The sequence below is a fragment of the Drosophila yakuba genome, chromosome 3R (genome assembly GCF_016746365.2).
Source record: "Drosophila yakuba strain Tai18E2 chromosome 3R, Prin_Dyak_Tai18E2_2.1, whole genome shotgun sequence".
NCBI classification, from domain to species: Eukaryota; Metazoa; Arthropoda; class Insecta; order Diptera; family Drosophilidae; genus Drosophila; species Drosophila yakuba.
This window is the reverse complement of record NC_052530.2, coordinates 15,129,116-15,154,200: the sequence shown is the minus strand read 5'-3', so window position 1 is coordinate 15,154,200 and position 25,085 is coordinate 15,129,116. Positions and strand designations below refer to the sequence as shown.

At 42.0% G+C, this 25,085-nt stretch overlaps 1 protein-coding gene and 1 long non-coding RNA gene across 4 annotated transcripts; one reads left to right on the top strand and one right to left on the bottom strand.

Annotated features, from left to right (window-relative positions):
- The first annotated feature begins 30 nt into the window (after positions 1–30).
- Positions 31–24,866, top strand: LOC6536927 (acetylcholinesterase). 3 transcript variants are annotated; one of them, XM_039375087.2, is made up of 9 exons: positions 31–499; positions 1,938–2,076; positions 2,242–2,787; positions 3,042–3,249; positions 9,304–9,446; positions 10,202–10,351; positions 14,627–14,790; positions 14,909–15,072; positions 24,444–24,866. In XM_039375087.2, exons 1-9 carry the CDS (start codon positions 177–179, stop codon positions 24,515–24,517), a joined length of 1,911 nt encoding a protein of 636 aa, XP_039231021.1. In that variant the 5' UTR covers positions 31–176; the 3' UTR covers positions 24,518–24,866. The 3 variants fall into 3 exon arrangements, with proteins under 3 accessions (XP_039231021.1, XP_002097496.1, XP_039231022.1); XM_002097460.4 differs by lacking the exon at positions 24,444–24,866 and adding an exon at positions 18,096–23,359; XM_039375088.2 differs by lacking the exons at positions 9,304–9,446; positions 10,202–10,351; positions 14,627–14,790; positions 14,909–15,072; positions 24,444–24,866 and adding an exon at positions 3,268–3,634 and having other exon boundaries at positions 3,042–3,214.
- LOC120321701 lies at positions 2,908–3,382 on the bottom strand. Its single transcript, XR_005561402.2, has 2 exons — positions 3,268–3,382; positions 2,908–3,214 (listed from the first exon to the last, which is right to left on the bottom strand). It is a non-coding gene; the product is annotated as an uncharacterized LOC120321701 (long non-coding RNA).
- Positions 24,867–25,085: the final 219 nt, after the last annotated feature.

Sequence of the window (25,085 nt, the reverse complement as noted above, 5' to 3'; positions counted from 1 at the left end):
CCGAATCCGCCAGAAACACCAGTTCCGTACCGAGATACCCAGCGAGCAGAAATCGCGAATCGCGAACAGCCAGAGAACCAGAGACAAGTGGTCAGTGCCAGTGACGTCAGGCCAAAGTAGGCCACCACCCATCACTACCGCTTTAGCCAGCCATCGCCGCCCTGCGCATCCGCGTCATGGCCACCTCCTGTCGGCAGAGCAGAGTCCTGCCCATGTCCTTGCCCCTGCCCCTGGCCATCCCGCTGCCCCTGGTACTGGTGCTATCGCTGCACCTGTCCGGCGTCTGCGGCGTCATCGATCGCCTGGTGGTGCAGACGTCCTCCGGACCCGTGCGCGGTCGCTCCGTAACGGTGCAGGGCAGGGAGGTGCATGTCTACACGGGCATCCCCTACGCCAAGCCGCCCGTCGAGGACCTGCGCTTCCGAAAGCCGGTGCCCGCGGAGCCATGGCACGGCGTCCTCGACGCCACCCGCTTATCCGCCACCTGCGTCCAGGAACGGTAAGTATTCCTTGTGTTTTATAGGGCACTAAAGATTGAGCCTTCGGTCCAAGTCTTAACTAAATCAGAAGAAAAGTTATCAAATGTGCAGGTACTCAGAATTAGATGTGTGTTTTTAAGAAGTAGTTTGTTTCAGAAGATCTGAAGAGCAAACCGATATATCAAATGACTTAAGCTAGGGTTTATGGCAAAGACAGCGAATAAAGGGGTAATATCTTTCCGGAAATACGAGCGATTTGTCATCACTGGCTTTGCGGGTATTTGGGGCTCAGAAGAGGGTGGGCTCCAACGCTCCACTTTTGCATCTGACCTAGAAAGGCGAATCGCAGCCCGGCTGCAGCGGCAGCGCGCTGTTGACCTAACTGTTGCCAGTGACGTCATGCTGCATGCAAAAAGCCGGTCAAAACGGAAAAAGCCAATTGGAAACTTTGCTCAGCTTGTTGGCCCTGCCAATTGAAATCGCACATTGTTTGGCATTCAATGTGTGTGAAAAGGAAATGCATAGTGTTTGCAGAGATACGTATGATTGATGCAGTTGACATATTTAATTGCATTCGGGATTTAACAACAGAGAATTTGGCGATTTTACTGATTGTAGAGATCAGATCCAAAGTGCACTGAAATTCAAAAATACAATTCGAACACTTTTAGTTTAAAGATATTTGCATAGAATATTGAAGAGTTTGGCAACTGTCCATATACAAAATCGTAAAGATACAGAGCAAATAAAAACATTTCCCCATTCCTCTTCCATTTACTTAATCAAACTCATTTGGTTTGCCATACTTTCGCTCTTGAAATAGAGAACCAAAGTTTTTCCGCACCCCAAAAGGAAAGCCATCCAATCGTGTGCGGCAAAAGGAAATTAGAAAAATATAGTGATAAAGGCGAATGGCAGCTGGCGCAGGAAACAGAAATCGTCTTTTCTCTCCGCCTCTGTGATAAATTACTTTTATGCGAAACGGCAAAGTTAATTTTAATGGACACGAAGCCAAACACACCTAAGCATACACATGCTCGTACACCCACCAGCATACGGGAATATACAAAGGTATCTATGGAGACGGACAGACAAATGCTGAGCTTTCTACGAATGCGTAGGGATATCGATTCGAGCGATTCAACATTTATAAAGCGGAATAACTATGTCAAATTGTGGGGGACTGAGCCCGGGACTACGGGGCGTATGTGAGTGTGAGTGTGAGTGTGCCCGTGTTTTTGTGGGGAAATGAATCCCAGAGTCGGAGTGAAGTGGGCAAAACGGAAGAGAGAGCGAATAAAAATAAATAACACAGCTGGTTAGTTTTTCGTAATTGGCTTGACCGAATTCCAGATGGGGCACAAACAGCCTTTGATTTGCATATGGGTCACCAGCTAATAAACATCGCTCTTCTCTCTCTCCTCTCCTTCTTTCCTTTCCTTTTTTTTCGCCACCCAGTTACGAGTACTTCCCCGGCTTCTCCGGCGAGGAGATCTGGAACCCCAACACCAACGTGTCCGAGGACTGCCTCTACATAAATGTCTGGGCGCCGGCAAAGGCTCGTCTCCGCCATGGGCGGGGTGCCAATGGAGGCGAGGTAAGTGTGAAAACAAAATAGAAATATCTCCTGATGTACATATATAAACAATACAAAATTTATGAGTCAAGCTAGGATAATGCACTCATACCTGCATTTTGACTAGAAAAGTGCAGTTCTGTTTATCCTGATTTACTACCTAAACTCTTCCATTTTTGATCATAGCACACCAATGGCAAACAGGCGGACACTGACCATCTCATCCACAACGGAAATCCGCAGAACACGACCAACGGACTGCCAATTCTGATCTGGATCTATGGCGGTGGCTTCATGACCGGATCGGCCACCCTGGACATCTACAATGCGGACATCATGGCCGCGGTGGGCAATGTGATAGTGGCCTCCTTCCAGTATCGAGTGGGCGCCTTTGGGTTCCTTCACTTGGCTCCGGAAATGCCGTCAGAATTCGCGGAGGAGGCGCCTGGCAATGTGGGCCTATGGGATCAGGCACTCGCCATTCGCTGGCTAAAGGACAACGCTCATGCCTTTGGCGGAAATCCGGAGTGGATGACTCTGTTCGGGGAATCGGCTGGCTCCAGCTCGGTAAATGCCCAACTCATGTCGCCGGTGACCAGGGGTCTGGTCAAGCGGGGCATGATGCAGTCGGGCACCATGAACGCTCCCTGGAGCCACATGACCTCCGAGAAGGCCGTGGAGATCGGCAAGGCGCTCATCAACGACTGCAACTGCAATGCATCCATGCTGAAGGTAATTCATTCTTTATGCCAGCGATTTATTGAGTTCATCAAAAAAACCGAAGTAGCAATTCCATGGTTTTTAAAAGGGAATTTAAATAATAATGGTACACTAATAATAGTACAATAATAGTACATTTACATTATTTATTATACTCACATTGCATCATGTTACTACAAGTGCAACGCCTTAACGCGCCACTTACATCAGAATATTACTTAGCATTGACTTTAATGGACCTTTTTCGTATTCCCACCTGATTCCAGACCAATCCCGCTCACGTGATGAGCTGCATGCGCTCCGTGGACGCCAAGACCATATCGGTGCAGCAGTGGAACTCCTACTCGGGCATACTCAGCTTCCCCTCGGCGCCCACCATTGATGGAGCGTTCCTGCCTGCGGATCCCATGACGCTGATGAAGACGGCGGATCTGAAGGACTACGACATCCTGATGGGAAATGTCAGGGATGAGGGTGAGTCTGCTTACTTACTTAAACACCCGGTGCAGTACCTTCTTTCCCCCTCCACCTCCTTCTCCTGCGAGTGACTTCATCATGACCATCCCGGGATCCACCTTCCTATCTCCCTCAGTTTTCTGGGTCGTCCTTGCCGCCATTGTTGCATCCTCTGCGGCTGACGTCAGCGCTAAACTTTATCCGAAACAAAGTACTACCCATTGCCAATGTTGTTTGCCAAGCTTTTTAGCCCAGCTTCCTGCCTCTGCGCCCCGAAAAACTTTTACACTGCAGCTCGGAGCTCTGCTCTTCATCCATTTGAGATTTTATTACTTTTGTGCAACTATACGTATATATATTAATATACACTTTTTGTTGTGTCCTGGCTGGCTGACAAAATGCATTTCATTCTCATCGTTTTATGGGCGGGAAGGTGGCTTAGCCAGGCTGCTTTTCAAAATTTCGAGCACTCGTAATGCATTTGGTACTTTCTGTTGGCTCGAGTGCTTAATTTTTATGGTTTATTGCATGACACTGAGCGGCGAATCGAGGGGGTTAGTGGGTTTTGGGTTACGGATTTTGGGTACTGCGTTTCGGGTTTCGAGGACTACGACTGGTAGTGGTAGTTGTAGTGGTTCTGCTGGTGGTTACATTGTGCTCGGCTTAGTCCTGACTCGGCTGTCGCAGAACTGCACTTTGTATATTGTTCTGTATTGTTGGCTTTTACGGCTTTGCCTGTTTTGTTCTCTGTTTTTTTCCCATTTTTGGCTTCGCACACAAATTACGAATTTCGTGAACTTTAAATTTCAAGTGCGGAAAGTGTAAATGGAATGCCGGCTTAGGGATAGCAATATATTTTTAGGTTAATAAAACAGATATTAAAGTATTTTTAAGAGCTTATTATTAAATAAGTTTTTATTTCAATCCCCTTAAATCTATTTGTGTGTAGTATATGCTTTTTTAACATACTGTGCCTTTTCCAGTTAAAAACAAGTGAGAACACTATAGTCACCAAGTGGAAGAGTTTTCAACACTGACAGTTTTTGGCGGTTTGTGGTGATGTGTCGATAGAAATGTACAAGACCAATACAAAAATGAAAAATATCAAAACATTTTTCAAAAGTGTGGGCGTGGGTGATTTGGGCGGTTTGTGGGCGTGGCAAAATGAATCGACAAACTTGCGCTGCTGTTTCTGGAGTGTGCATGCTTAAGCTCAACTTTCTAGCTTTTATAGTTCCTGAGATCTCGACGTTCATACGGACAGACAGACGGACGGACAGATGGACATGGCCAAATCGACTCCGCTATTGATCCTGATCAAGAATATATATACTTTATATGGTCAAAAACGCTTCCTTCTGCCAGTTACATACTTTCCAACAAATCTAGTATACCCTTTTACTCTACGAGTAACGGGTATAATTATATTTTTTCACATTTCTTCCAATTTTTGATGATGAGGGGTGCGGAGTTTGGGGCCTTTTTCGTCATAACTTGTTTTGTGCTGCTAATAAACATAGCTAACTATGTCTATCCATACTTTTATTCGATTTTCAAGAAATCAAAAAAGAACGCCATAGTCGAGTTCCCCGACTATCTGATACCCGTTACTCAGCTAGTGGAAGTGCGGGAGATGTTGACACTTTTTGGCGGTTTGTAGGCGTTAGAGTGGGCGTGGCAAACAGATTTTTTGCAAATCGATAGAAATTCAGAAGACCAATACAAAAATGAAAAAATATTAAAACATTTTCAAAAGTGTTTGGGCGGTTTGTGGGCGTTAGAGTGAGCGTGGCAACATGAATCGACAAACTTGCGCTGCGTCAATGTTTCTGGAGTGTGCATGCTTAAGCTCAACTTTATAGCTTTTATAGTTCCTGAAATCTCGACGTTCATACGGACAGACAGACGGACGGACATGGCCAGATCGACTCGACTATTGATCCTGATCAAGAATATATAAACTTTAAATGGTCGGAAACGCTTTCTTCTGCCTGTTACATACTTTTCAACGAATCTGGTATACCCTTTTACTCTACGAGTAACGGGTATACAAAGGGAATGTAGAATGTAGAATGTACTTTTCAACGAATCTGGTATACCCTTTTACTCTACGAGTAACGGGTATACAAAGGGAATGTAGATTAGGCTTATGTTATATGTGGCTAAATTTTAAATTCCGAGTGTGGCATGTGTCAACGCACCGGAATTGCCGGAGTCAAAATACAGGAAAAATACAAAAAGCCGCCGAAACTTGCCAGACTTGCCCACGCGAATTGCGGTGACCCCGAGAAAAAAGGAAAAACATCCGAACGCACACACTCTCAAACACACTCACTCTCACACACACACTCACGCACTGGAATGTGGCGCTCAGCTGTGCGGGACGGCATCATAAATTATTTAAATATATATTCCGCTCAGGTGACAGCGGGGGCGTTGGGAGATGGGTAGTGGGTGGTGGCAGGGTGGCACGGTGGCACGGTGGCGGTGGGAGGTCTGCGGAAAAGCGAGAGCAAAAAGCGAGCCCTCAACTTGATGGGCGGAACGGGACGCGTGAGTGGCACACGTGCCGCAGCATTATTGAGTGACAAAGGGGAAGGGTTTTATTAAAGCGGGCAGCAAAATATTACTAATAGAAGTTGAGCTAAAATTCTGCCGTAATTATTTTGAGAAATGTTAAACCACGCAACTTCAAGCCATTGAATGCCAGTAGACTTAATACTTTTTATTTTGAAACAAAAATCAATTTATTAAGCCCCATCGAAAAACACAAATTAAACTTAATCTCTTTGTTATCAATAGGTGTAATCCGATTATCCTTTAAGAATAGTATTTCAATCATAAGCAAGAAAGAATTTGTTGGTAATAGTTTTTTACGTATTTTCCTATTAAATGTTTCAAACTCCGCTTTTAAATTCGAAATAACTAAAAGCTGGTTACACAAGTGCATACCTCGTTAGAATACAAAATTGAAAATGCAACCATCTATTAGTTAATCGCCTTTAAGTTTGGTGGGAACCTGCCGTTCTGCGAAATGCTGCTGTTGATTCTCCCATAATTTTCCCCACTTTCCTTATCCGCATTTCACTGCCGGTTGTTTTTCCTCTCAATCTGGTGCGTAACTCTTTGTGTGCATTGTGTTGCCCGCTTTTCCGTGCCAGGCCGTGTAAGTGGCGCACTTGTAACAAATTTTCCGTTTGCGTTTGCGTTTTCCTTTTCTTATTATTTCGCGAGCCGCCACCGCAGGATGTCGTTGGGTGGTATTTTGGGTGGGTGGTGTTAGGGGGCAGGTCCTTTTTTGCGGGCTGGGCTGTGTTTTTCGTATAACAGATTGAAGAAGATTCTCGGGGCTTTTGTGCCAGTTCGTGCTCTGGCTTTCCTTTCGATTTTCTTGTTGCTGTTGGCCAGTCATCTACTGGTGCTGCTGGTGTTTTTGTTGCTGTTGTTACTGCTGCCAGTTGCTGTTGTTGCGGCTCCTGTCTTGCCAGGAGCAGAATAAGCCAGCACAGCAGACACGTGTGCTTTTCTGCTCACTTTCACTCATTGCTCACAGCTGCTGCTTTCCGCTTTCTCTCTGCCTTTGGCTCCTGCTCCCGCTACTGCTCCTGCTCTCTCCTTTGCCGCTCGCTCACCGCTCACCACTCACCACTCGCCGCTCACCGCTCACCGCTCACCGTGCTCTTTTCTCTTTTTTCTCTTGGCCAAAAAGGTGTGCGTGCATGGCCGCCAGGCAACTGCCACCATTTTCCATGGGTACAAGTGCCGTTACTCAGCTGAGCGTGTGTGCGTGTGTGGGTTTGGCTGTGGTGTTTGTGTTTGTGAGTTCAAGGTCATCTAGCATTTGCAACAATACGAATACAAATTCAAATACATTACGATGAGCCGCGTACATGAAAGCATCCTATTCTGTTTGTTTTTGACAAATTCGCTCGTCCGAGGGACGAAGGACATACATGCTATGAACATATTATATATAAAGATGTATGTATATTTATCTGCGTATGTTGGAGTGTGTGCGTCCGCCTAATGGTTATCCCAAATAAATTATTTGTGTAGTTCAACTAATTGACCCACATGTGGATTTAGCAAATAAGTTGGAATTTTGAAATGGATGCGACTTTTAAACTTATTAAACACACCACACAAAATGTAAACCATTTATGTTAGTTCCCATCTAACTTGATTTCACTTCACATGTTTATAAAAATCATTATCTCTGGAAAAGGCTTACGAGTATGAGATACTTTCATTTGAAATGGATTAAAGAGAATTAACAATTTTTCCTCAGCAACGAACCTTTGAAGTGCATCCCAAAAGTATGCAATGAAGTCGAGTCGCCAACATTTCGCTGCTTAAATAGTTCACTTTTGGTGGCAAGTCCTCTGACTTGCGATTGCATGCCATCGTGCGTGAGTATGTGTGTGTGCCTTGCTGTGTTTGTTTGTGCTTGTGTGTGTGGTGGTGCCTCCTTCGCCTGTGTGTGTGCAAGACAGCTTGTTTGCTCGTTAATTGCTTCGCGTTCCGAGACGGCCAACTTATCGCTGGCTCCGTAGTTGTAGTCCTGAGTCCTGAATTGCGCCTCTAGCATTTCCAACGTTCCGCTGAATCAGTTGGGCCGCGTTGTTGTTGCTGCTGCTAACTCAATTATACACTCATTAAAACCGTATTTACATTTCGCTTATGTGTGTAAGGGAGTGAGTGAGATTTTCCGCAGAAAAACAGCACAGAAATTTGTGGCCACAGAGTGAGTGTGTTGTTGGCAATTTAATTAAAAGCGTATGCCCGAAGTACAGTAATATTTGAAAAGCGCAAGGTCGTTCCGGCGTGTAGTAAAATAATTTAACATAGTTATGCAGATTACATATATGCGTTTTCCAAACCTATGTACTGTATAAATGCTGTTCGCATAACTCTATACGATGCATTATCCATGCGGTATTAAATTATTCGATTCGAAAACCTTTAAGCGATCCCATCTTCAATGTAAATACATTTTCTCGCTCTCCCCATCCTGTGGAAAGCATACTTATCGACTTTGGTAAGCGAACGTTTCAGGCAGCTCGTTCAATATTGTTTGCAATTCAAGTCAAAGCTCCTCGTGCCTGGCTTTGCATAAGGTTTTGACCTTAATGGAATCGAAGCAAACATAAACACAGTGGGCCAGCAAGATAAATTGGGAATGGGTTGCACGTGCCCTCGGCCCACACAAACACAGATACTCGACTATGTTGCTGCCACAAGTGTTGCCGCTGCTGTTGTGTTGCTGCCGTCGCCGCTCATAGGCAGCAATTATGGTTCGTTAGTGTGGCCCGTATTTGAAGTGTGCGACAAAGACAAAAGCCGGAGAGAACAACAACTGGGCCAACAACAAGTGCCATAAAAATTAAGTTAATAAAAGGCAACGACGAGCCGCTTTGTTCTATCACCCTGCATGCTGTGCCCCGTGTTGTTAGAGAGAAAGGTATAATTGTTTATGAGAAAATGAAAATGTGTGAAATGTGTCCCAAAGTTTCGGTTGCTAACAGAATAGCTATACTAATTTTAATGAATTTCGATATTAGTTTTTTTGGTGAATAGTTTGGCAGAAAATGTATTCCGTCATCTAGTTGTTGCTTAACTAGGGAAGTAACACAAACTTTCTATTAGTCTGACTTGCAAGGAAGGGTGTATAAGGCAGTCGACTTGCTGTTCCTCAGTTCATGCTTCTGTTTTTGTAGTGGGCACAAGTTTTTGGTTTATTCTATTTTGCACTTACTTCTCCTCGGCTTCTGAAACTGTTATGATTGCTGCTGCTGCTACTGCTACTGTTGCTGTTGCTGCTGCTGCTGCTGTAGGTGTTGCTGCTGCGCCTGTTGTTGGTGTGGCTGCTGGGTCGCAGGACTTGGGGTTAATGCTGAGCGCGGTGTCCTTGGCACGGCCCCTCCATTGTGAGTCGGCATCTTGAAGCGCCGCCTGTAGTGGTAATTGTTTTTCCAGATTGGCCAGCATCCCCTTCGCGTCACTCTTCACCCAGCATTGTTATGACACGACCTCGCACGGGTTAAACATTTATTCCCCTTTTCTATTTCACAGGCACTTATTTCTTGCTGTACGATTTCATCGATTACTTCGATAAGGACGATGCCACGGCCCTGCCACGCGACAAATACCTGGAAATTATGAACAACATTTTCGGCAAGGCAACGCAAGCGGAGCGCGAGGCCATCATTTTCCAGGTGATTTTCAACTACGCATTCGCATTCAGCGATGAATAAGCATCTGCAGAAGACAGATGCACTGAAGAAAATTTGTTTTTTTTAGGGACATGCGTGCCAATTTGCATAACAAAGCCTTTATGGAAATAATGTAATATTAATTTACCACTTCGAGTAGTTTTTCATAGGCATGAATTAGTGTATATTGCATTCATTTTTCTAAGTGCACTACCCCAATCCCCCGAAGTGCATTAGTGCAACGTGCGACTGCTCCGTGTCACCAACAGCATCGCTGCATGTGCTAAGCACGTTAAATGCGACGTCAACGGAGACGGCTGGCTGATTGAATTGCATTTAGTGGCTTTATTCATTTACTCTGCCCTGTCGCCGGTTAATTTCATTTTGCGGCATTCAGCGTCAGCACTGAATATGCATTTGACAGTTAAGGCCGGTTCGAATCCGGGAATAGCTGCGCAAGAATATTTTAGAGCTAGTACAGATAATCCGACAGCCAGCTTCATTGTATGGAAGACTGGAGTTTTCATTCCCATTGAGTTGGCGAAAATTATGACTGTTGCCTAGATTAAATTTAATATAGGAACTTGGCACAGTAATATATTTAATCATATCACAGATGATCAAGAAATTTAAAAGCCTTTTATTGATTTTTAAACTTACAAGACTTTATGTAGGGGTTCCGCAGTGCTTCTTTAAGCAAGGAATTATTCAAAATTAAAGAGGGAAATATTAAGATAAACTTTGCTCTTCTTTTTCAGTATACCAGTTGGGAGGGTAATCCGGGCTATCAGAACCAGCAGCAAATCGGACGAGCCGTGGGCGATCACTTCTTCACCTGCCCCACCAACGAGTACGCCCAGGCTCTGGCGGAGCGAGGCGCCTCCGTGCACTACTACTACTTCACACACGTGAGTACCACATCGAGAGTGCCCACTGTACCCGGGCGAAATGACCTGCACAGCCTGGCACCCATTAAATATTTCTCAGACTTTGACACGTAAGATGGCGTTGAAGCGCGTGTGTCCGTCCAATCGGAATGCGGTCAAATGGGGCGCAAGTGGCGCAACGGCGCAAAAATCCACGCTGAAGCGACTGCAACGCAGGCAACTGCAATTTGCGTGTCATTAAAATTGCACACAAGGCTAATGGCAGGCAGCAGTCCGGCCTGGGCCCAAAGTGGATAACTGTCGCAAGGATTCGACACTTCGAAAATGTTTGCTTAAGTCCAGTGAATTTATTTTTTCACCATTTAAAAACAGTGGTTGTAGAAAGTTGAGTCAACTGAAGAACTGAAAACGTAAAGAATTGGGGCCTTAAGGATTTCGCCCGCGTGTCAATTTCAAGTTGTTGGCTATAGAAGGTATACAATTGTTTTTAAGGATTTCCCAGAGCGGTTGTATTAAAAATTTCTCACGATGTACTCCACATTGGCTGCATCTCCAGCGGAAGCAGTTACGGCTGCGTCAAATGTCAACGCGACCGTGTGAACGTTAATTATTAATGTCTGAATGATGGTGGGGCGTTTTCAAAAGTCGAAGTAAATCACTAAGGGTTGAACCTCCTGAAAGCAGAGCTTGCGGCTAATCAGAAACACAGAAAACGAAAGTACTGTATGCAGAATAGGGTCAGGAGCATACCCTAGTCCATTGCTTTTGACCGAGAATAACTCGAAGAAGAAGACGAGTTTGCTTTTTCAATGGTCTATTATTCATGTTTGTAAAGGTTAAAGTTAGGATAGCTATCAACAAAAATTCTGAAATTTTTACGGGGTTTATTATCTAACTTGCTAATTTTTTGTTTAGATAGATAAATAGATATAGTAATTAAAGGCATAGATAAATGGCGTGTTTCTTAAGAGCTCGTTTCAAAGGCCTTACCGTCTAGGAGTAAGTGCAGTGTTACCGATTTTATTGACCAATTAATCCGTCAACCTATTGACATCGGACCTCACCATGTCCACGAAATTACAGTATTTCTTATGATTGAGATCATTAAAAAATCATTGCCAGTGAATAAAGATATCTTACCTGTCCTTTGTCATGTGCGATTTTCGTGGCGTGTCCGACCACTCCGTGTGGATTTTTCAATTAATCAAGCAATTTGTTGAAGACAGCTACAACGCGTGCAATCCGTTGATTGGACTTCATAATGTCACACATTGGGTTAGGGGTCGCAGTCGCAGTTGTTCTTGCTGTTGTTGAGCTAGCAGTCAACCTTGGCCGCCATAATTATGGTAACCAAAAGTTTCACGCAACTCACGCCCACCCAAGAGTGAAGAACCCTCGCACAGACACACATACTAAGGAACGCCCCACGTTGGGCGCCAATTAAACTGTACGCACACGCACAGGCTCAGGATGTTGGCTGCGGGCAGACACAACAACTATACAACTATACAACTACAAAGCAGCTAAGAGGGAACAGGGCCAGAAATCGTTACTGGATCACGACCCTACGAAAGGGGCCAGGAGCATGGGAAAGCGGAGTCGACTAATGAAACTTCAATTTACGAGGTCACGGCCCGCATGCCCTGCACGTGTGGGGCATAATTTCAGTCAGTTATTTGTTTAAACGACTTTAGCTGCGGTGCCTGCTGCCGTCGATTGATATCGGCTGCTTGCAGACCCAGTTGGATCGGCCTAATGATTAACAAATACGCAGCTCTCACAATGCGTATACACAGAGAGGTCTGTATAATTTATTGATTTTCGTTCGTTGGCTTCGATTCCTTGAATACACACAAACTAATGGCTGCGATTGGGAGTCGATATTGAACTATAATAAGTGGTAATTTGGCCGAACAAATCACTGCAGTACGCAAATCAATATTATAGAACATAGTACGTGGTACTCATACGACATATGTATCTCTGGTGTTGGTTGGTTTCGGTTGTTCTTAGAAATAAAATGCAAATATTTACTAATGTAGACATAAAACTATATATCTCTATGTTCTCATTGTAATCAATATGTTTCCACATCATTCGTTACTTTTTCGAATAGCCAATATGCTCTTCACTTCTGATGTTCGGTTAATATTTGCGCCCATTTACAGTGATAATCAAACTATTTTACCCAGCGAGTCGTTGCTCCTTATAGCTGATTGCACAATATGCAAAATTTAGTGCGTGCGGGGTGCCAGTTTGACAGCATTGTTTATACCAAATCGCGCGTTAATAATCCAATGGATCAACGGCACCAGCAGTTGACAAGCAGAAGCTGACCGGTTGGTGCCACCCCCCAAATGGAAATGAGAGCAAATGAAATTAGTTTTAATTACAGCCGTCAAGTTGCAGCAGCACAACTCGTAACTCACTTTGCCCATAAACGGGTCCGCGATGGGGCGACGAAGCATGGCAAATGGGGTCGCCAGCTGCTAAAGTGCCTGCCAGATTGTCTATCTGCTTGGCTGGTGACCAGGGGGTCATCCCCATCCCAATCTCCATCCGCCACTGGGCACATGCTTGACTGACCAGCTTTCCTCCCATTGTCCTCCCATGTTTAACCTCTCCTCCCAGATCCTGTTTCTGTTTCATTTCGCCATTCGCCGCTGACTACTGCAGCGTGCAACGTGCCTGGCACTTAAATAAGTTTTCCTTCTCCACTGTTTCTCCTGCTCCTCGCGTTCCTGGTGCTCCTAGTGGTTGTACTCCACTCTTCTATACTCCACTGTAGTTCACTACTACTCTCGACTTTCGACTGTGGCGTTTCTCATTATGACCTATGAGTCCAAGTTTCACTGCTGTTTGCAATTTTGCGCTTAAATCAAAAAAGTTTAGTTCTCCGCTCCGGCTGCGTACAATTTTTCATTATTTGCACGAAAAGGCGTAAGGACTGCAGGACTTTTATGTTATGTGTGTACGTACTACTTTATATAGGGGACGTGTGTCCTGACAGCCAACGACCAAGTCGCATAAATTTCCAACAACTTGGCAGGAGCAGAAGGAGCAGGAGCAAAAGCAGCGGCCTCGCATTACCAGAATTACCCATGGCATATCCCGGACACTATTCATTATGCGACTTGGCACTTGGCTGCCAGCCTGTCAAGGTGCAGCTCAAGCAGAGCCCGACTGTGGCCAACTCAAGTTGAATGGTTAAGTGGTTAGCCCTCAGCTTTCAGTTCTCAGCCCTCAGCTCTCAGCTCTCAGCTCTCGGCTTTCAGCTCTTGGCTAGGCCTAATGGTCAGCAGAATCGCATAGGCAGGTTTTGGTCTTTCGCTTTGCATAGAATTGCATTTTCCAAAGGGGTTTGCCTAATTAGCATTTGGGCTGGTGTTTCTGGCTCTGCCAGGGAATAAAAGTCAGCACGATGGTAGCACAAAGTACACCTGGTTAGCAACTTCAAATAGACTGAGCAATGGCAGATGTTGTTTTTGCCTTTGATGTTGTTACATTTAAGTATCTTTCTAACCCTCATACAAAGTTGAAGAATCGTTCCAAGGGACTAATATATTAAAACTTAGTCACGATGTAACCGATTTTTTTACAGTCAGAACAATTTTCAAATATATATTTTAGTAGTGTTCAACAATGTAGTTACTGAACTATTTATAATGTTTAGCTTAACTAAGTTTTTTTGCGTAGCTTACTTAGGTCTTGGAACAGTCAACCTTCATGCTTAATCTAGCAAAACGTTTACCACTCCTGGCCGTTTCGGCCTTTTCTTTAAGAAGTAGTGCTGCAGCCGTGGTCCGTACGACGTAGCGTATACGCAACGTGGTCGCCCATGCACGTACCCAGTGCAACAGCCTGTCCAGTGATTCCGCAACCCCCAGATGCAGTTGCAGTGCAAGCTGCTGTGAGATACGTGAAATGGCGCCACACGAGGGCATTTAATGCCGCTGCCTGTCAAGGGCGACAGAGTTTTGGGTCTGAAATGCTGAAACTCAGAGCTGGCAGTCGACCAGGCGTTTACTTATTTATTCATTCGTTTTTTTTTTCGGCGTTCCAGAGCGCTGCATGCTGCGACAATATTTACCATTAACAGGGAACGCCAGCGAGAAGGCGAACGAAATCAAATAAATAAATAAAAAGGGTAGATGTTTATCTGCATAATTTCTGGCGGAGTTTACGACAGCGTCGCGCTGTCGTCGCTCCTTTTTCGACGGTCCCATTTTCACGGCTTTTCCTTGGCTTTTCTAGCCCTATCCAATTTATTGTTTGAACTCTTTTGCTTGTTTGCAGCGCACAAGCACCTCGTTGTGGGGCGAATGGATGGGCGTGCTGCACGGCGATGAGATCGAGTACTTCTTTGGCCAGCCGCTGAACAACTCCCTGCAGTATCGACCTGTGGAGCGTGAGCTGGGCAAGCGTATGCTCAGTGCGGTCATCGAGTTTGCTAAGACGGGGTGAGTTTTGAGGGCCAAGCTTTTCACCGAGAGCTTTTTCCGGTTTTATAGCAAACCTAGCCAGGTTTCGCACTCGTTTGCCATAAGAAAAGCTTTTAATAACGCCCACCCATTTCAGAAATCCCGCTCAGGATGGCGAAGAGTGGCCCAACTTCTCCAAGGAGGATCCCGTCTATTATATTTTCAGCACCGACGATAAGATCGAGAAATTGGCCAGAGGTCCTTTGGCGGCTCGCTGCTCGTTCTGGAACGATTACTTGCCAAAAGTCAGGAGTTGGGCAGGTAAGTGAAAATAGCTCGTATTATATAAATGCCCCACACACTCCGATCCAAATGCGAATGATAGTACAGTCATTGTTGAAGGTTTCTTTTTGCCATTGTATTTCTCTATCAGTGTTCTTTCTTTGGCTTCTGTTGTGTTGTGTTGTGCTGTGGTCGATATCGTTTTGTGTGTATATTTGGCGTACAATTAACATAAATTTGGTATTCGCTACGATATATCGTAAAAAGCGGCATAAAGTCAGCTAATGGCTGTCGGCATCATCGGTACCACACCTTAAGACGATTCGCATGGGATTCGGTTCCCCCCGAATCGGGTTAACGCTGGACAAGCAAAACATACGAGTCCGGAGTGGATTATTCACTCAGATAATGTACCTGTGATAACGGCGATTAAAGTGCCAACCTATCCCAAGCCTTTCTTTCGAGAGTCTCCGGACAAAGACCGAGTGTCAATGGTCGTCCAAATCCGAATGTTAAACACTTACCGTTCGAATGATTAATGGTTAACTTGAAGATGCAGAGAGAAAAATATATCTTAAAATTTGTCGTTAATAGAATTTGCTTTTGGAGTAGAAAATTTGATCTCAGGAAAGAGATAATTATATTGTATTATATAGAAAAACAGGGTTCATTTATAAAAATGTTTCAAATTTGGCCATTCGCATTGAAATAGTTTTCTTAAATTACAGAAATTGTGAATATTTCCAAAACACCTAAAAGATAATTCATTATTCATTGCTAGTTAAATGAAAAGGATATATTCCTATCAATAAGCATTTTAGTAATTATTCAAAATAAACAGTTCTTAACACGGCTTATATAAAATAATTTTTCTTTCTGTGCTTAAGCAGTTAAAACCTTTTGAAGCTCCTTCCTTTTTCACTTAGTGGAAGTCGTGAGTCAGAGGGGCTGACGCGACTGATTCGGTGAAAGATTTTAGTTATGCTTTTGAATTTATTTCAATTATGCGTAGCATCATTCCGCCGTCCGAGTTTTTAATTTATGGCAGTGTCAGCTTTTCAAAATATGCCCATCAATCAGGAAAATGAGTTGCGAGACAGATCGGACGACTGACCGAGAAAAGAAATGTAAATATGCAGAGTCGTATAAGCCAGGCCCTGACAATGATCAATGACGAGGCCCGTAAAAGTCTCTAGTTATATAGATTAGCTGCGAGTCGGTGGGCGTTGTGGCTTTTTATGTTTGCACTTAAAGTCCTAAAAGTTGTGGGGCCATTAAAGTTTATGGGTTTTGGGTGAAAGATCACCATCTTAGAGGACCGCGCCACCAAGTCTGGCTCGCAATCTGGGCAGCAAATCGATGAGTGGCACAAAAGAAAATTACTGTCTCACAAATTAATAAAAACTTAATTTATGCTAATTAACCGTATTGGTTTTAGGAGCTAATTTTGGTTTTCAGTTTTACATAAATCCAATCGATCGGGTATGCAAATGAGCCTGGGCGAACGAACTGCGGATTTGGGGAGAGCAGCTATCTGAAAACCTCTCCTAATGCAGATATCTCCACAATCGATCATTTGACGGGGAATTGAATATACACAAATGCACGAACATACACGTATATGAAAAGCTCCACTTTTGATCTGGCTGCGGTAAAAGTTGCCACTTAGCACCTGAAGATCTATCCCCATTTTCTACCCCCCGACAGAGCAGAGCAAACAGGTTTTGTTTTGGCAAGTTAATTAATTTGCATTTGTATATGTAGCGGTGTATTCTTTATCGCCTAGAGCGCTTGCCAACAATGCCTCCCATTTGCCTTAATGGCCATTTAAAATTTCACCCAAGATCTAGTTTGAATTAATCCCATACAATGGGAACTGGAACTGGTCGTCCTGCTGTTTCTACCAGACACGCTGGCACCGCTGGAATCGAGAAATGTCACCGGCCGCGATAAATAAACGATCGCCGTGTCATAACTCAGGCGCACGCGTTGAGATACGGATTAAAGACCTGTAGCTTGTAGATACAATATCTTTTGCATTTGTATGGCCTTTTCTCTTTCGATTCGGTGCGGTGCGGTGTGGCTTGGATCACTTTGCTTGGCTTCGCTCCGTTTCGTTTCGTTTTTTGGCTTTTAGCGACACGTGTTTCAAATATGTATGTTCGTCGTGTTTAATTTGTATGTGGTTTTTGTTGCGGCTGTGCCAATTTATTTCTTCATTATCTGAATGGTATAATCTATGGTTTGGTCAGCCTTTTAAATTCAAATTAGCAAAAATTAAATGCACGCGACAGAGTGGCTCAAGAAATATGAACAATTCGGATATTATAAAGGCGATTTATTGCTTAGCTCTAGCCGAAGATTGATTTCGAAACTGATGTGTTTCGCTTTGTTTTATTGCCTTGCTTGATTTTAACTCATTTTGCACACTTGCACTTCACCGCACGGGGACTAAAAAAGTAAGTCGTTGAGCAAGTTATCCCTGTACTTTGGGCAGCGGGCTGAAATGAAATAAGTCTAAAAACCAAACACTTTGCGGGTCTTTGGGCCTGGTTTAGCGTGTTGAAATCTGATCGCCGGCCGGGCCATTTGAAGTTTTTATCTTGTCTGGTTTGTTGCGGCCAAACAACTTTCGAATGAATTAGCACACGAATTTTGACTTAATCTACGTTTGCATAAATGTAAAAAAAATTATGATACGACCATGCAAAGCAGTTCGTTCTGCGGGACTTTTTGACGGTCCAAGGTAAGTTGGCCTAAAGATCTCCCAAAATTTTCTTTTTTTTCCCAATGCACCGCAACTCGCACTTGTTTACTTGTCTCTCTTTTATTTGTGTGTGCTCTTTCATGTCCATATTATTTTATTTGTTTGGCTTCATATGATTTCTTTTGAACGATAATAAGGCTGTGGATTGGAATAAAGTGCTATTTATAGAGAGATAGAGGATAGATCATGTCTTGGATGACTTATTCCAGAATTGCCCACATACACACACTGTCATCATTGCCCCGCCCACAATCTGTGCTTGAGTATAAACAACATTATCTTTTTCTTCTACTAGGTACTTGCGATGGCGGTTCGGGAAGTGCTTCCATATCCCCGAGGCTCCAGCTCCTTGGAATCGCTGCTCTGATCTACATCTGCGCCGCATTGCGAACCAAGAGGGTTTTCTAAAAGAAACCCACTCCCGGAAAATACCACACATACACACACACTGAAACACACCCACACTCCATCACAGCCACAACCACACACACTTAAAGTTAGAACACGTTAATAATAAAATTTAGCAGAGGGAAACCAAATTTTTAGTAGGCGCAGACATTTGTGTAGGAGCAGGTGATTTGTTTACAGAACTTAGTAGGATCGGTTTGAGCAATTCGATGGCAATTGCTGAACATTTGTAAATTAAACTTAGAGCTCTACGCACCCTTAGGCAGTCGAATGGTCGGGTAGGGTCCTTCAAAGAACTCTATGCATCCTGGCCAGACTCCAAAGACCACTGTAGCCACATGCCACATGCCACGCGCCATAGGCCAGGCCCAAACCAAATTGTTTTTTGTGGAGCACAATGCTAAATCGCTTAATTTGAAGAATTGGCCAAGGGATAGGCGGAATTTTTGATAAATATTAATGCAGATAGAACTAAAATGTTTGTCATTTTGCCTTTGGGGCAGCCAAAAAGAAACAAAGTTTACAGATACTCGTTTACCGAACGGAAAACTCGCTCAGATGACAGACACTTTTTTGCCATGGCCACATTCTTGAGCGATATTTGAGCGCATTTAATGGCACAATTTTAGCATTCAGTTCAAAACCGAAAGAAGTCCTTGTTGCCTGAAGATAGTTGGCCAAATTGCATTGGTTTCATGCTTAGGTTGAGGGTTCGTTTGATTTCGATTCACATTCCCAAGGAAAACTACACAAGAAAAGTGTAACCACACGAGATTCTTATGAGAAAACCCAAATGGAAATTTTCGGAAAATCAACAATTGTATTGTACAAAAATTGGCATTGGTTTATTAGAAGAAGAAAAATAGAAGTTAAAACCAAATAAAAAAAAAGCGGATTAGTAGCCCCAAAACAAGCACTACCCAAGACAAATTTTTCGAAACGAACAAAGCGAAACAATTGTAATAAAGAATCGATCGAAAATGAGGTTTAAGCATAGTACGGGGCAAAGACGAAGATGATATTTATAATGCAAAACATATCAGTATATTATTGTATTTGTACTAAACGTTTTACAAATTGGCTTAGTGAGAAAATTGGACGGAGGAAAATGAAATGATTTAATACTAAATAATGGTAATTAGAAATTTTATACACATAGCGAAATTGGATCAATGATTAACACAAAACGTATTGTATGATGAGTAACGTATATGTACTTGGTATGTCTATATCTATAAATAAATATTCAAAACGTAAATCCAGAAAATGAAAGATCATTGTCAACCCTAGAGTTCAGTGTGTGTCGCAGACTAAATGAGAGCTAATGAGTAAAAATAAAAGTAAAATTAAAAGTAAACGTAATCGTAATCGTAATTGTAACCCGTAATCGTAACCGTACTCTGTAATCGTAACCGTACTCTGTAATCGTATTAAAGGCATATCAATATGTATTAACTATGGAAATCGAAAACCTTTCGAAATTTACTAAGGTAAGCCACACTGATATTAATTAAGTTATTTTTATCAACAATTATTATAAAACCACACACTATCTGATAATACATAGATTCAACAAGTATTAGACTTATGAAGAACAACAGCATTAACTGTTTGCTAACATTTGAAAGTTTTAAAACCAACCAAATAAAATAAAAAAAAGAAAACCCAAGAAACCCAAACCAAAAGGAAAACCACATGGAAAAACCAAATCAAATAAACGATTATTGAATTGTATTGTATTAGGTATGAACTGTGGTCAAGGCCTACTGAGCGATGTTCGCTTTCAACTGTAGCATCTAGGAAAATTTATGTGACCCTCTAGCCAGGTGACGAATGCACTTAGGACACTGTATTCGATTCCGTTATATCTGATACTACTCGTACTCAACACCAATGCAAGCAACGATAGCAAGCCACTCACTTAGAAATCTCCCCATAGTTATACGACAATTGCACCATGATTAACGAATAATTCAACAATTGAGCGAGAAGCGAATCGGAAGAATCAGCAGATCCACAAGGCATTCCTAAGTTATGCATTACTTGAAATACTTCTTAAAGGGTTAAACAGCAAGACGAGAACAACTAACAAAATGAAACAAAGCAAACAAACAAACAATTAAACAAATAATAACACTGCATGATGCAAATTAAAAACTTAAACAAAAGGATTTTTAAATATATGTGGAACATTTATATTTTTATACCATGCAAGAAGCGAAATGAAAACAAAAACCGAAATTGCGTAAAAAGGAGGTATTAACAAACGATAAATAACTTTAAAATTTTGTACTAAGCCATTGTCTAAAACTGTGGACACGAAAAAGTGTGAGACGAACTCCAAGATGACTAGCTTTAATCCCTATTCCCTATCCCTATGATTGCACCACGTTCGCCTCTTAACCGAAACATAAAAAAAATTGAAAAAAAGTAATAAATCTAGGTATATAAAGTAACCGATTCCAAGACTAGACTTGATAGTTAATCCATTCTGTAGTGACGAGTGGGCCAAAGCGAGTGCTGCCTGTGCCCCGACCACGCCCACTTGGCCGGCCTCCAAGGTCTGGTGGGATTCCGAGGTCAGAGGTCACCGGAGGCAGTATTTACTGTGCGTCCACTCACGGTGAGCATAGAGTTAATAAAAATCACACAGAAAATACACCAGTTTACCGTGTATTATGCCTTCTGCCTTCGAGAAAAGAGAAGTGAAAAGTACTCATTCTACGACTACGTTTACGATATTACCATTTATATGCATTTCCAACCTCCCCACTTATTTTCGTCTCACCCGAAATTAGGAATATTTTTTTGTCATTTTGCATGGTTTTCGGCTCAAGCCAAAGAATTGACAATATAATATTTCGCCTTAGAAGCAAAGGAGCAAACGAATTAAAGACAAATTCCAAGTGTTATGCTTATAGATCTAAATTTTTATACATGGACATGGACATGGACACTTCGTCGTCTGATTTTTTGGTAAACGTGCACTAATCGCTACTAGTATGATTTGTACAGATTATTGCTTTCGTTGCGGTTCTTCCAGGTCATCTTTATAACGTATATTATATATATTAATGTAAACGATAGGACAAGCACACACACGCACCCACTCACTCACACGAACACATCTCAGTGTGCTTTTGCTGTAGTAGTCTGCCAATTGTAAAAGAATTTATATATAAACGAATCGAAACGGAAACGGAACCACTCATATTCTAATTTATGATAATAATGAAAGCATGCTGGTCACACTTAAACACACACGCATACCCCCAGCACACACAGCAAACCAACACAGACACACATGCACACACAGCCAGAAACTCTTCATAGAAGGACGAAGAATAGGAATAGAAAATACATGAGCAGGATCCTTAGACGGTTGACGTGTTTGTGTTTTGTATAAAACAGCGAATACCAAACCAAAGTAGAGGAGACATAGTTCAAGTTTTTGTTTATTGTGTATTACGAACAAGTTAAAAATTGTATCAGCTACGACATCTGATAATAAAATCGAAATCTAGGTGGTAGACAAAACTCTCTGTACAATGTAATAAATATGTTGATTGCTATACAATAGACTACAGTACACACTCACTGAGGGCAAGATGAATATAAATCTGAATCTGATAAAGTTTAAACATATAATACCAGAAAACTGAAGAAACCAGGCACAGAAATGCATTTGACATCACAACAATTCTCACAATTAGTCTTAAAGGCAGAGGAGAGGTTTAGTAAAATAAATACAGAGTCTTTTATGTATAAAAATCAAATACATATCAATATATGGCCTATGGTTTATTTAGTTTAATTATATATTATGAATAACACACTCAAAAGCAGCAGGTGTGCAGTAAGGCTCTGATTTATGACTTTTTAAGTAGGCAATTTGTATAAATTAAGCAGCAAGCAAAACAATACAAGCAGATACAAGCCAGAGAACGGAAAACAAAAAACAAATTGTGGTTAAATATGTGTTCTTACTTGTTAGTGGTAATAAAACAAAGGTAAAAGTTTAACAAACGCAAATTAAGCAACCAAACTGTAATTATAACTGTTAGCTTTTAATCATGCCAAGCATTTTCCGTTCAATTCCCCCCAAATTTCGTTGCGAAAACTCGCTTGAAACTCTATGTTTTCACTTAGAACACACGGATTAGCTTATATTGCAAACTGTAGTCGAAAACACACTCAAAAACACACTCACACACCCATGGGAGCACCCACACGCCGACAACTGCCCGTTTGAGTAATGTGTAATGGCTATGGAACTACTTAATGGCTAACAAACACTCGCCGCGGGCAGCACTAATGCAAATAAAGTTAAAAGGTAGCTAAAAATAACAACTAAGACCACTTTTGCTCGAGCAAAAGAGCAAAAGTCACGAGCAGATCGAAAATTAATAAATCGAAACTCATAAAAGTGGACACAGACACCCAAACACATACAGTTAGTACAATGGCAGCTCCAAAAGTCCTCATCTTGTGTTCCAAATTTGAATATATATTATATACATATGATTTGATGGCGACGCTTTAGTGTTCAGCAAAAGTAAACAAATATGAAACCGAAAATTAATGCAGAATTCTATTTAATGTATATGACGATGTTTGTTTGTGTGTCAGTGACGGAACGTTGTTAACGATTATATTATAATTATAATTATTATTGTCGCAGAACTTACTTTAAATTCAAGGATGACGAAATGGAAGATCATTTCGCGCAGACGACAGATAACATATGCAAAACATAATTGCTGTTTTAAGATATTAACTATATATATATATATATATATACAGACATACATCTAGATTGAAAATATGACATGAGCATACAAAATGTAGGGATCATTTTACTGAATATTATATACATACTACTACATATAATCGAAACCAAAAACAATTCTGCTAAACAAAGAAAAGAAAACCACAATTGAAATGCTAAATGTAATACGATTACCGAAACTCAAGAGAAAGTATAAAACTACCAAGAGAAAAAGTAATGTGTAAACAATTGAAACCCGCATTGAGGCAGCATAAAGAATACAAAAATTTAAGTGAAATTATATTACGAAATATATTGTATATCGATACAAGATGGATACAAGTAAAATACAAATAAAACTCATGTATCATGTACTAAACAAACAGCAATTCGCTTTTATTTCCCGCCCGGCCGTCGATCATTTCCCAATGGCATTTGCACCTCTGCCCACATTTTTCCATATTTTTCCAGTAAGTCATTATCGGCTTCAGGAAGCGCCTCTCATCTGAGACAACAGCTCTATCACTCCGACTTAGTGGCTGCTAATTACACGGCACTTTGCATTTGCATTAAATCAATAAAACTGAAATGATAAACACCAAATAAAATCGCGTACCTACCTACCGCTCGGCCAGCTGAAGTGCAGAAAACTTAATTTATGATGCATATAAATCCACAATTATGCCGCCACTTCCGCATGCCGACTGCAGGCCGAAATATGCAAATTAATCACGGCAAATTAAAACGAAAGGTGCCCCATAAAAGCCCATGGTGACCACAGTGCCGCCGCCCGTCTCCCTAATTTGCGTGCCAACATTTGTCAATTTGCCCGGGGTTCAGGGCTCCGCTTACGGTCGCCATTTCGCATCCGTAGTAAAAGTTAAAGTGGCCCCGACCCGAGACTAAGCCTGAGCATTGTGGAAAGTCCATCTCATTTGGGTTCGGTCGGATAACGAATATCTCATACTCTGTTCGGGAATCATAGCAAAATTATTTACCTTCCACTTTATTTGCGTATGTAAGTGTATGTATACAGTCGTGAATATTTCTTTTTGAATTATAATAATTTATATTATTGATGCAGATATTAAGGGGTGCTTCGTATTATCTTACATTCTTAAATTTTAAATTTTATATTTATATCGATGTCCGATAAAGACAACTTTCCAATAAAAAAAAAAATATATATATATATCCGATTCAACTGAAGGGAAGTAGTAGAGTTTCAAAAGCTTGCGAAAACTGAAGGACCTTTTCTTAAAAGAGTACGCTAAGGAAGAAGGTGCATTGTCATTAGGGCTCGGTTCCCAACGCGTTCTGGTAGTCAAAAGAGCCGACAGCTTTGTAAATGCAAATTAGACCTGCAGTCGGCGGGTACATTTGAGTATTTGAGTAGATAGTCATTAAGTCTCTTTATGCCCGGTTTATCTAGTGAAGTTTATGTTATTTTTGTATCTTCTATTGCAGAATTTGCGCAGCGGATAACCCACGTGGCTACCTCAGCGTTTGTCTACCTGAAGAACTGGCTAATTAGTGGCTAAAGGAAGTGTTATGTCCATACCTCTAACCAAAATGTTAATAGCTATTCAGGGCACTATTTGAATTACTTCCTCGGAAAGCAACGGAAAGTCTGATTGAAGGATAGTTAGGCTAAGAAACGGAAAACAGTGATAATAATTTGATAAGGAAACTGTAAAACAGACAGGATATGGAGAACAAGTCGAATTTAGGAATCCAAGGCTTCGAAAAGCAGTTTTAAACTGAGTATTTTTGTAAGATATTGAAAGAGGAAAAGTGCTGGACACCCTCACACGCTTTGAAACTCGTACTTCCCCCGCTTGCTTATTCACTAGAAAAACGAATAAAATTGTTCCACTTGATTGATGCAAACTCTGGCTATTTGCGAAGTTTTGTGTATTTCCGTTTCTAGCCGGTTTCACAGACGCCATTACTTAGTTTTAATTGATCCGCGGACAATCGACGAGCGGACTTAATCTTCAGATCAAATAGGTTTTTACACGCGAAAGGCAGCAGCGGCAGCAACAGCAGCCTTCAACCTGACATATGAATAATTTAAATTTCGCTGTATGCCGTGCTGCGACTCGATAA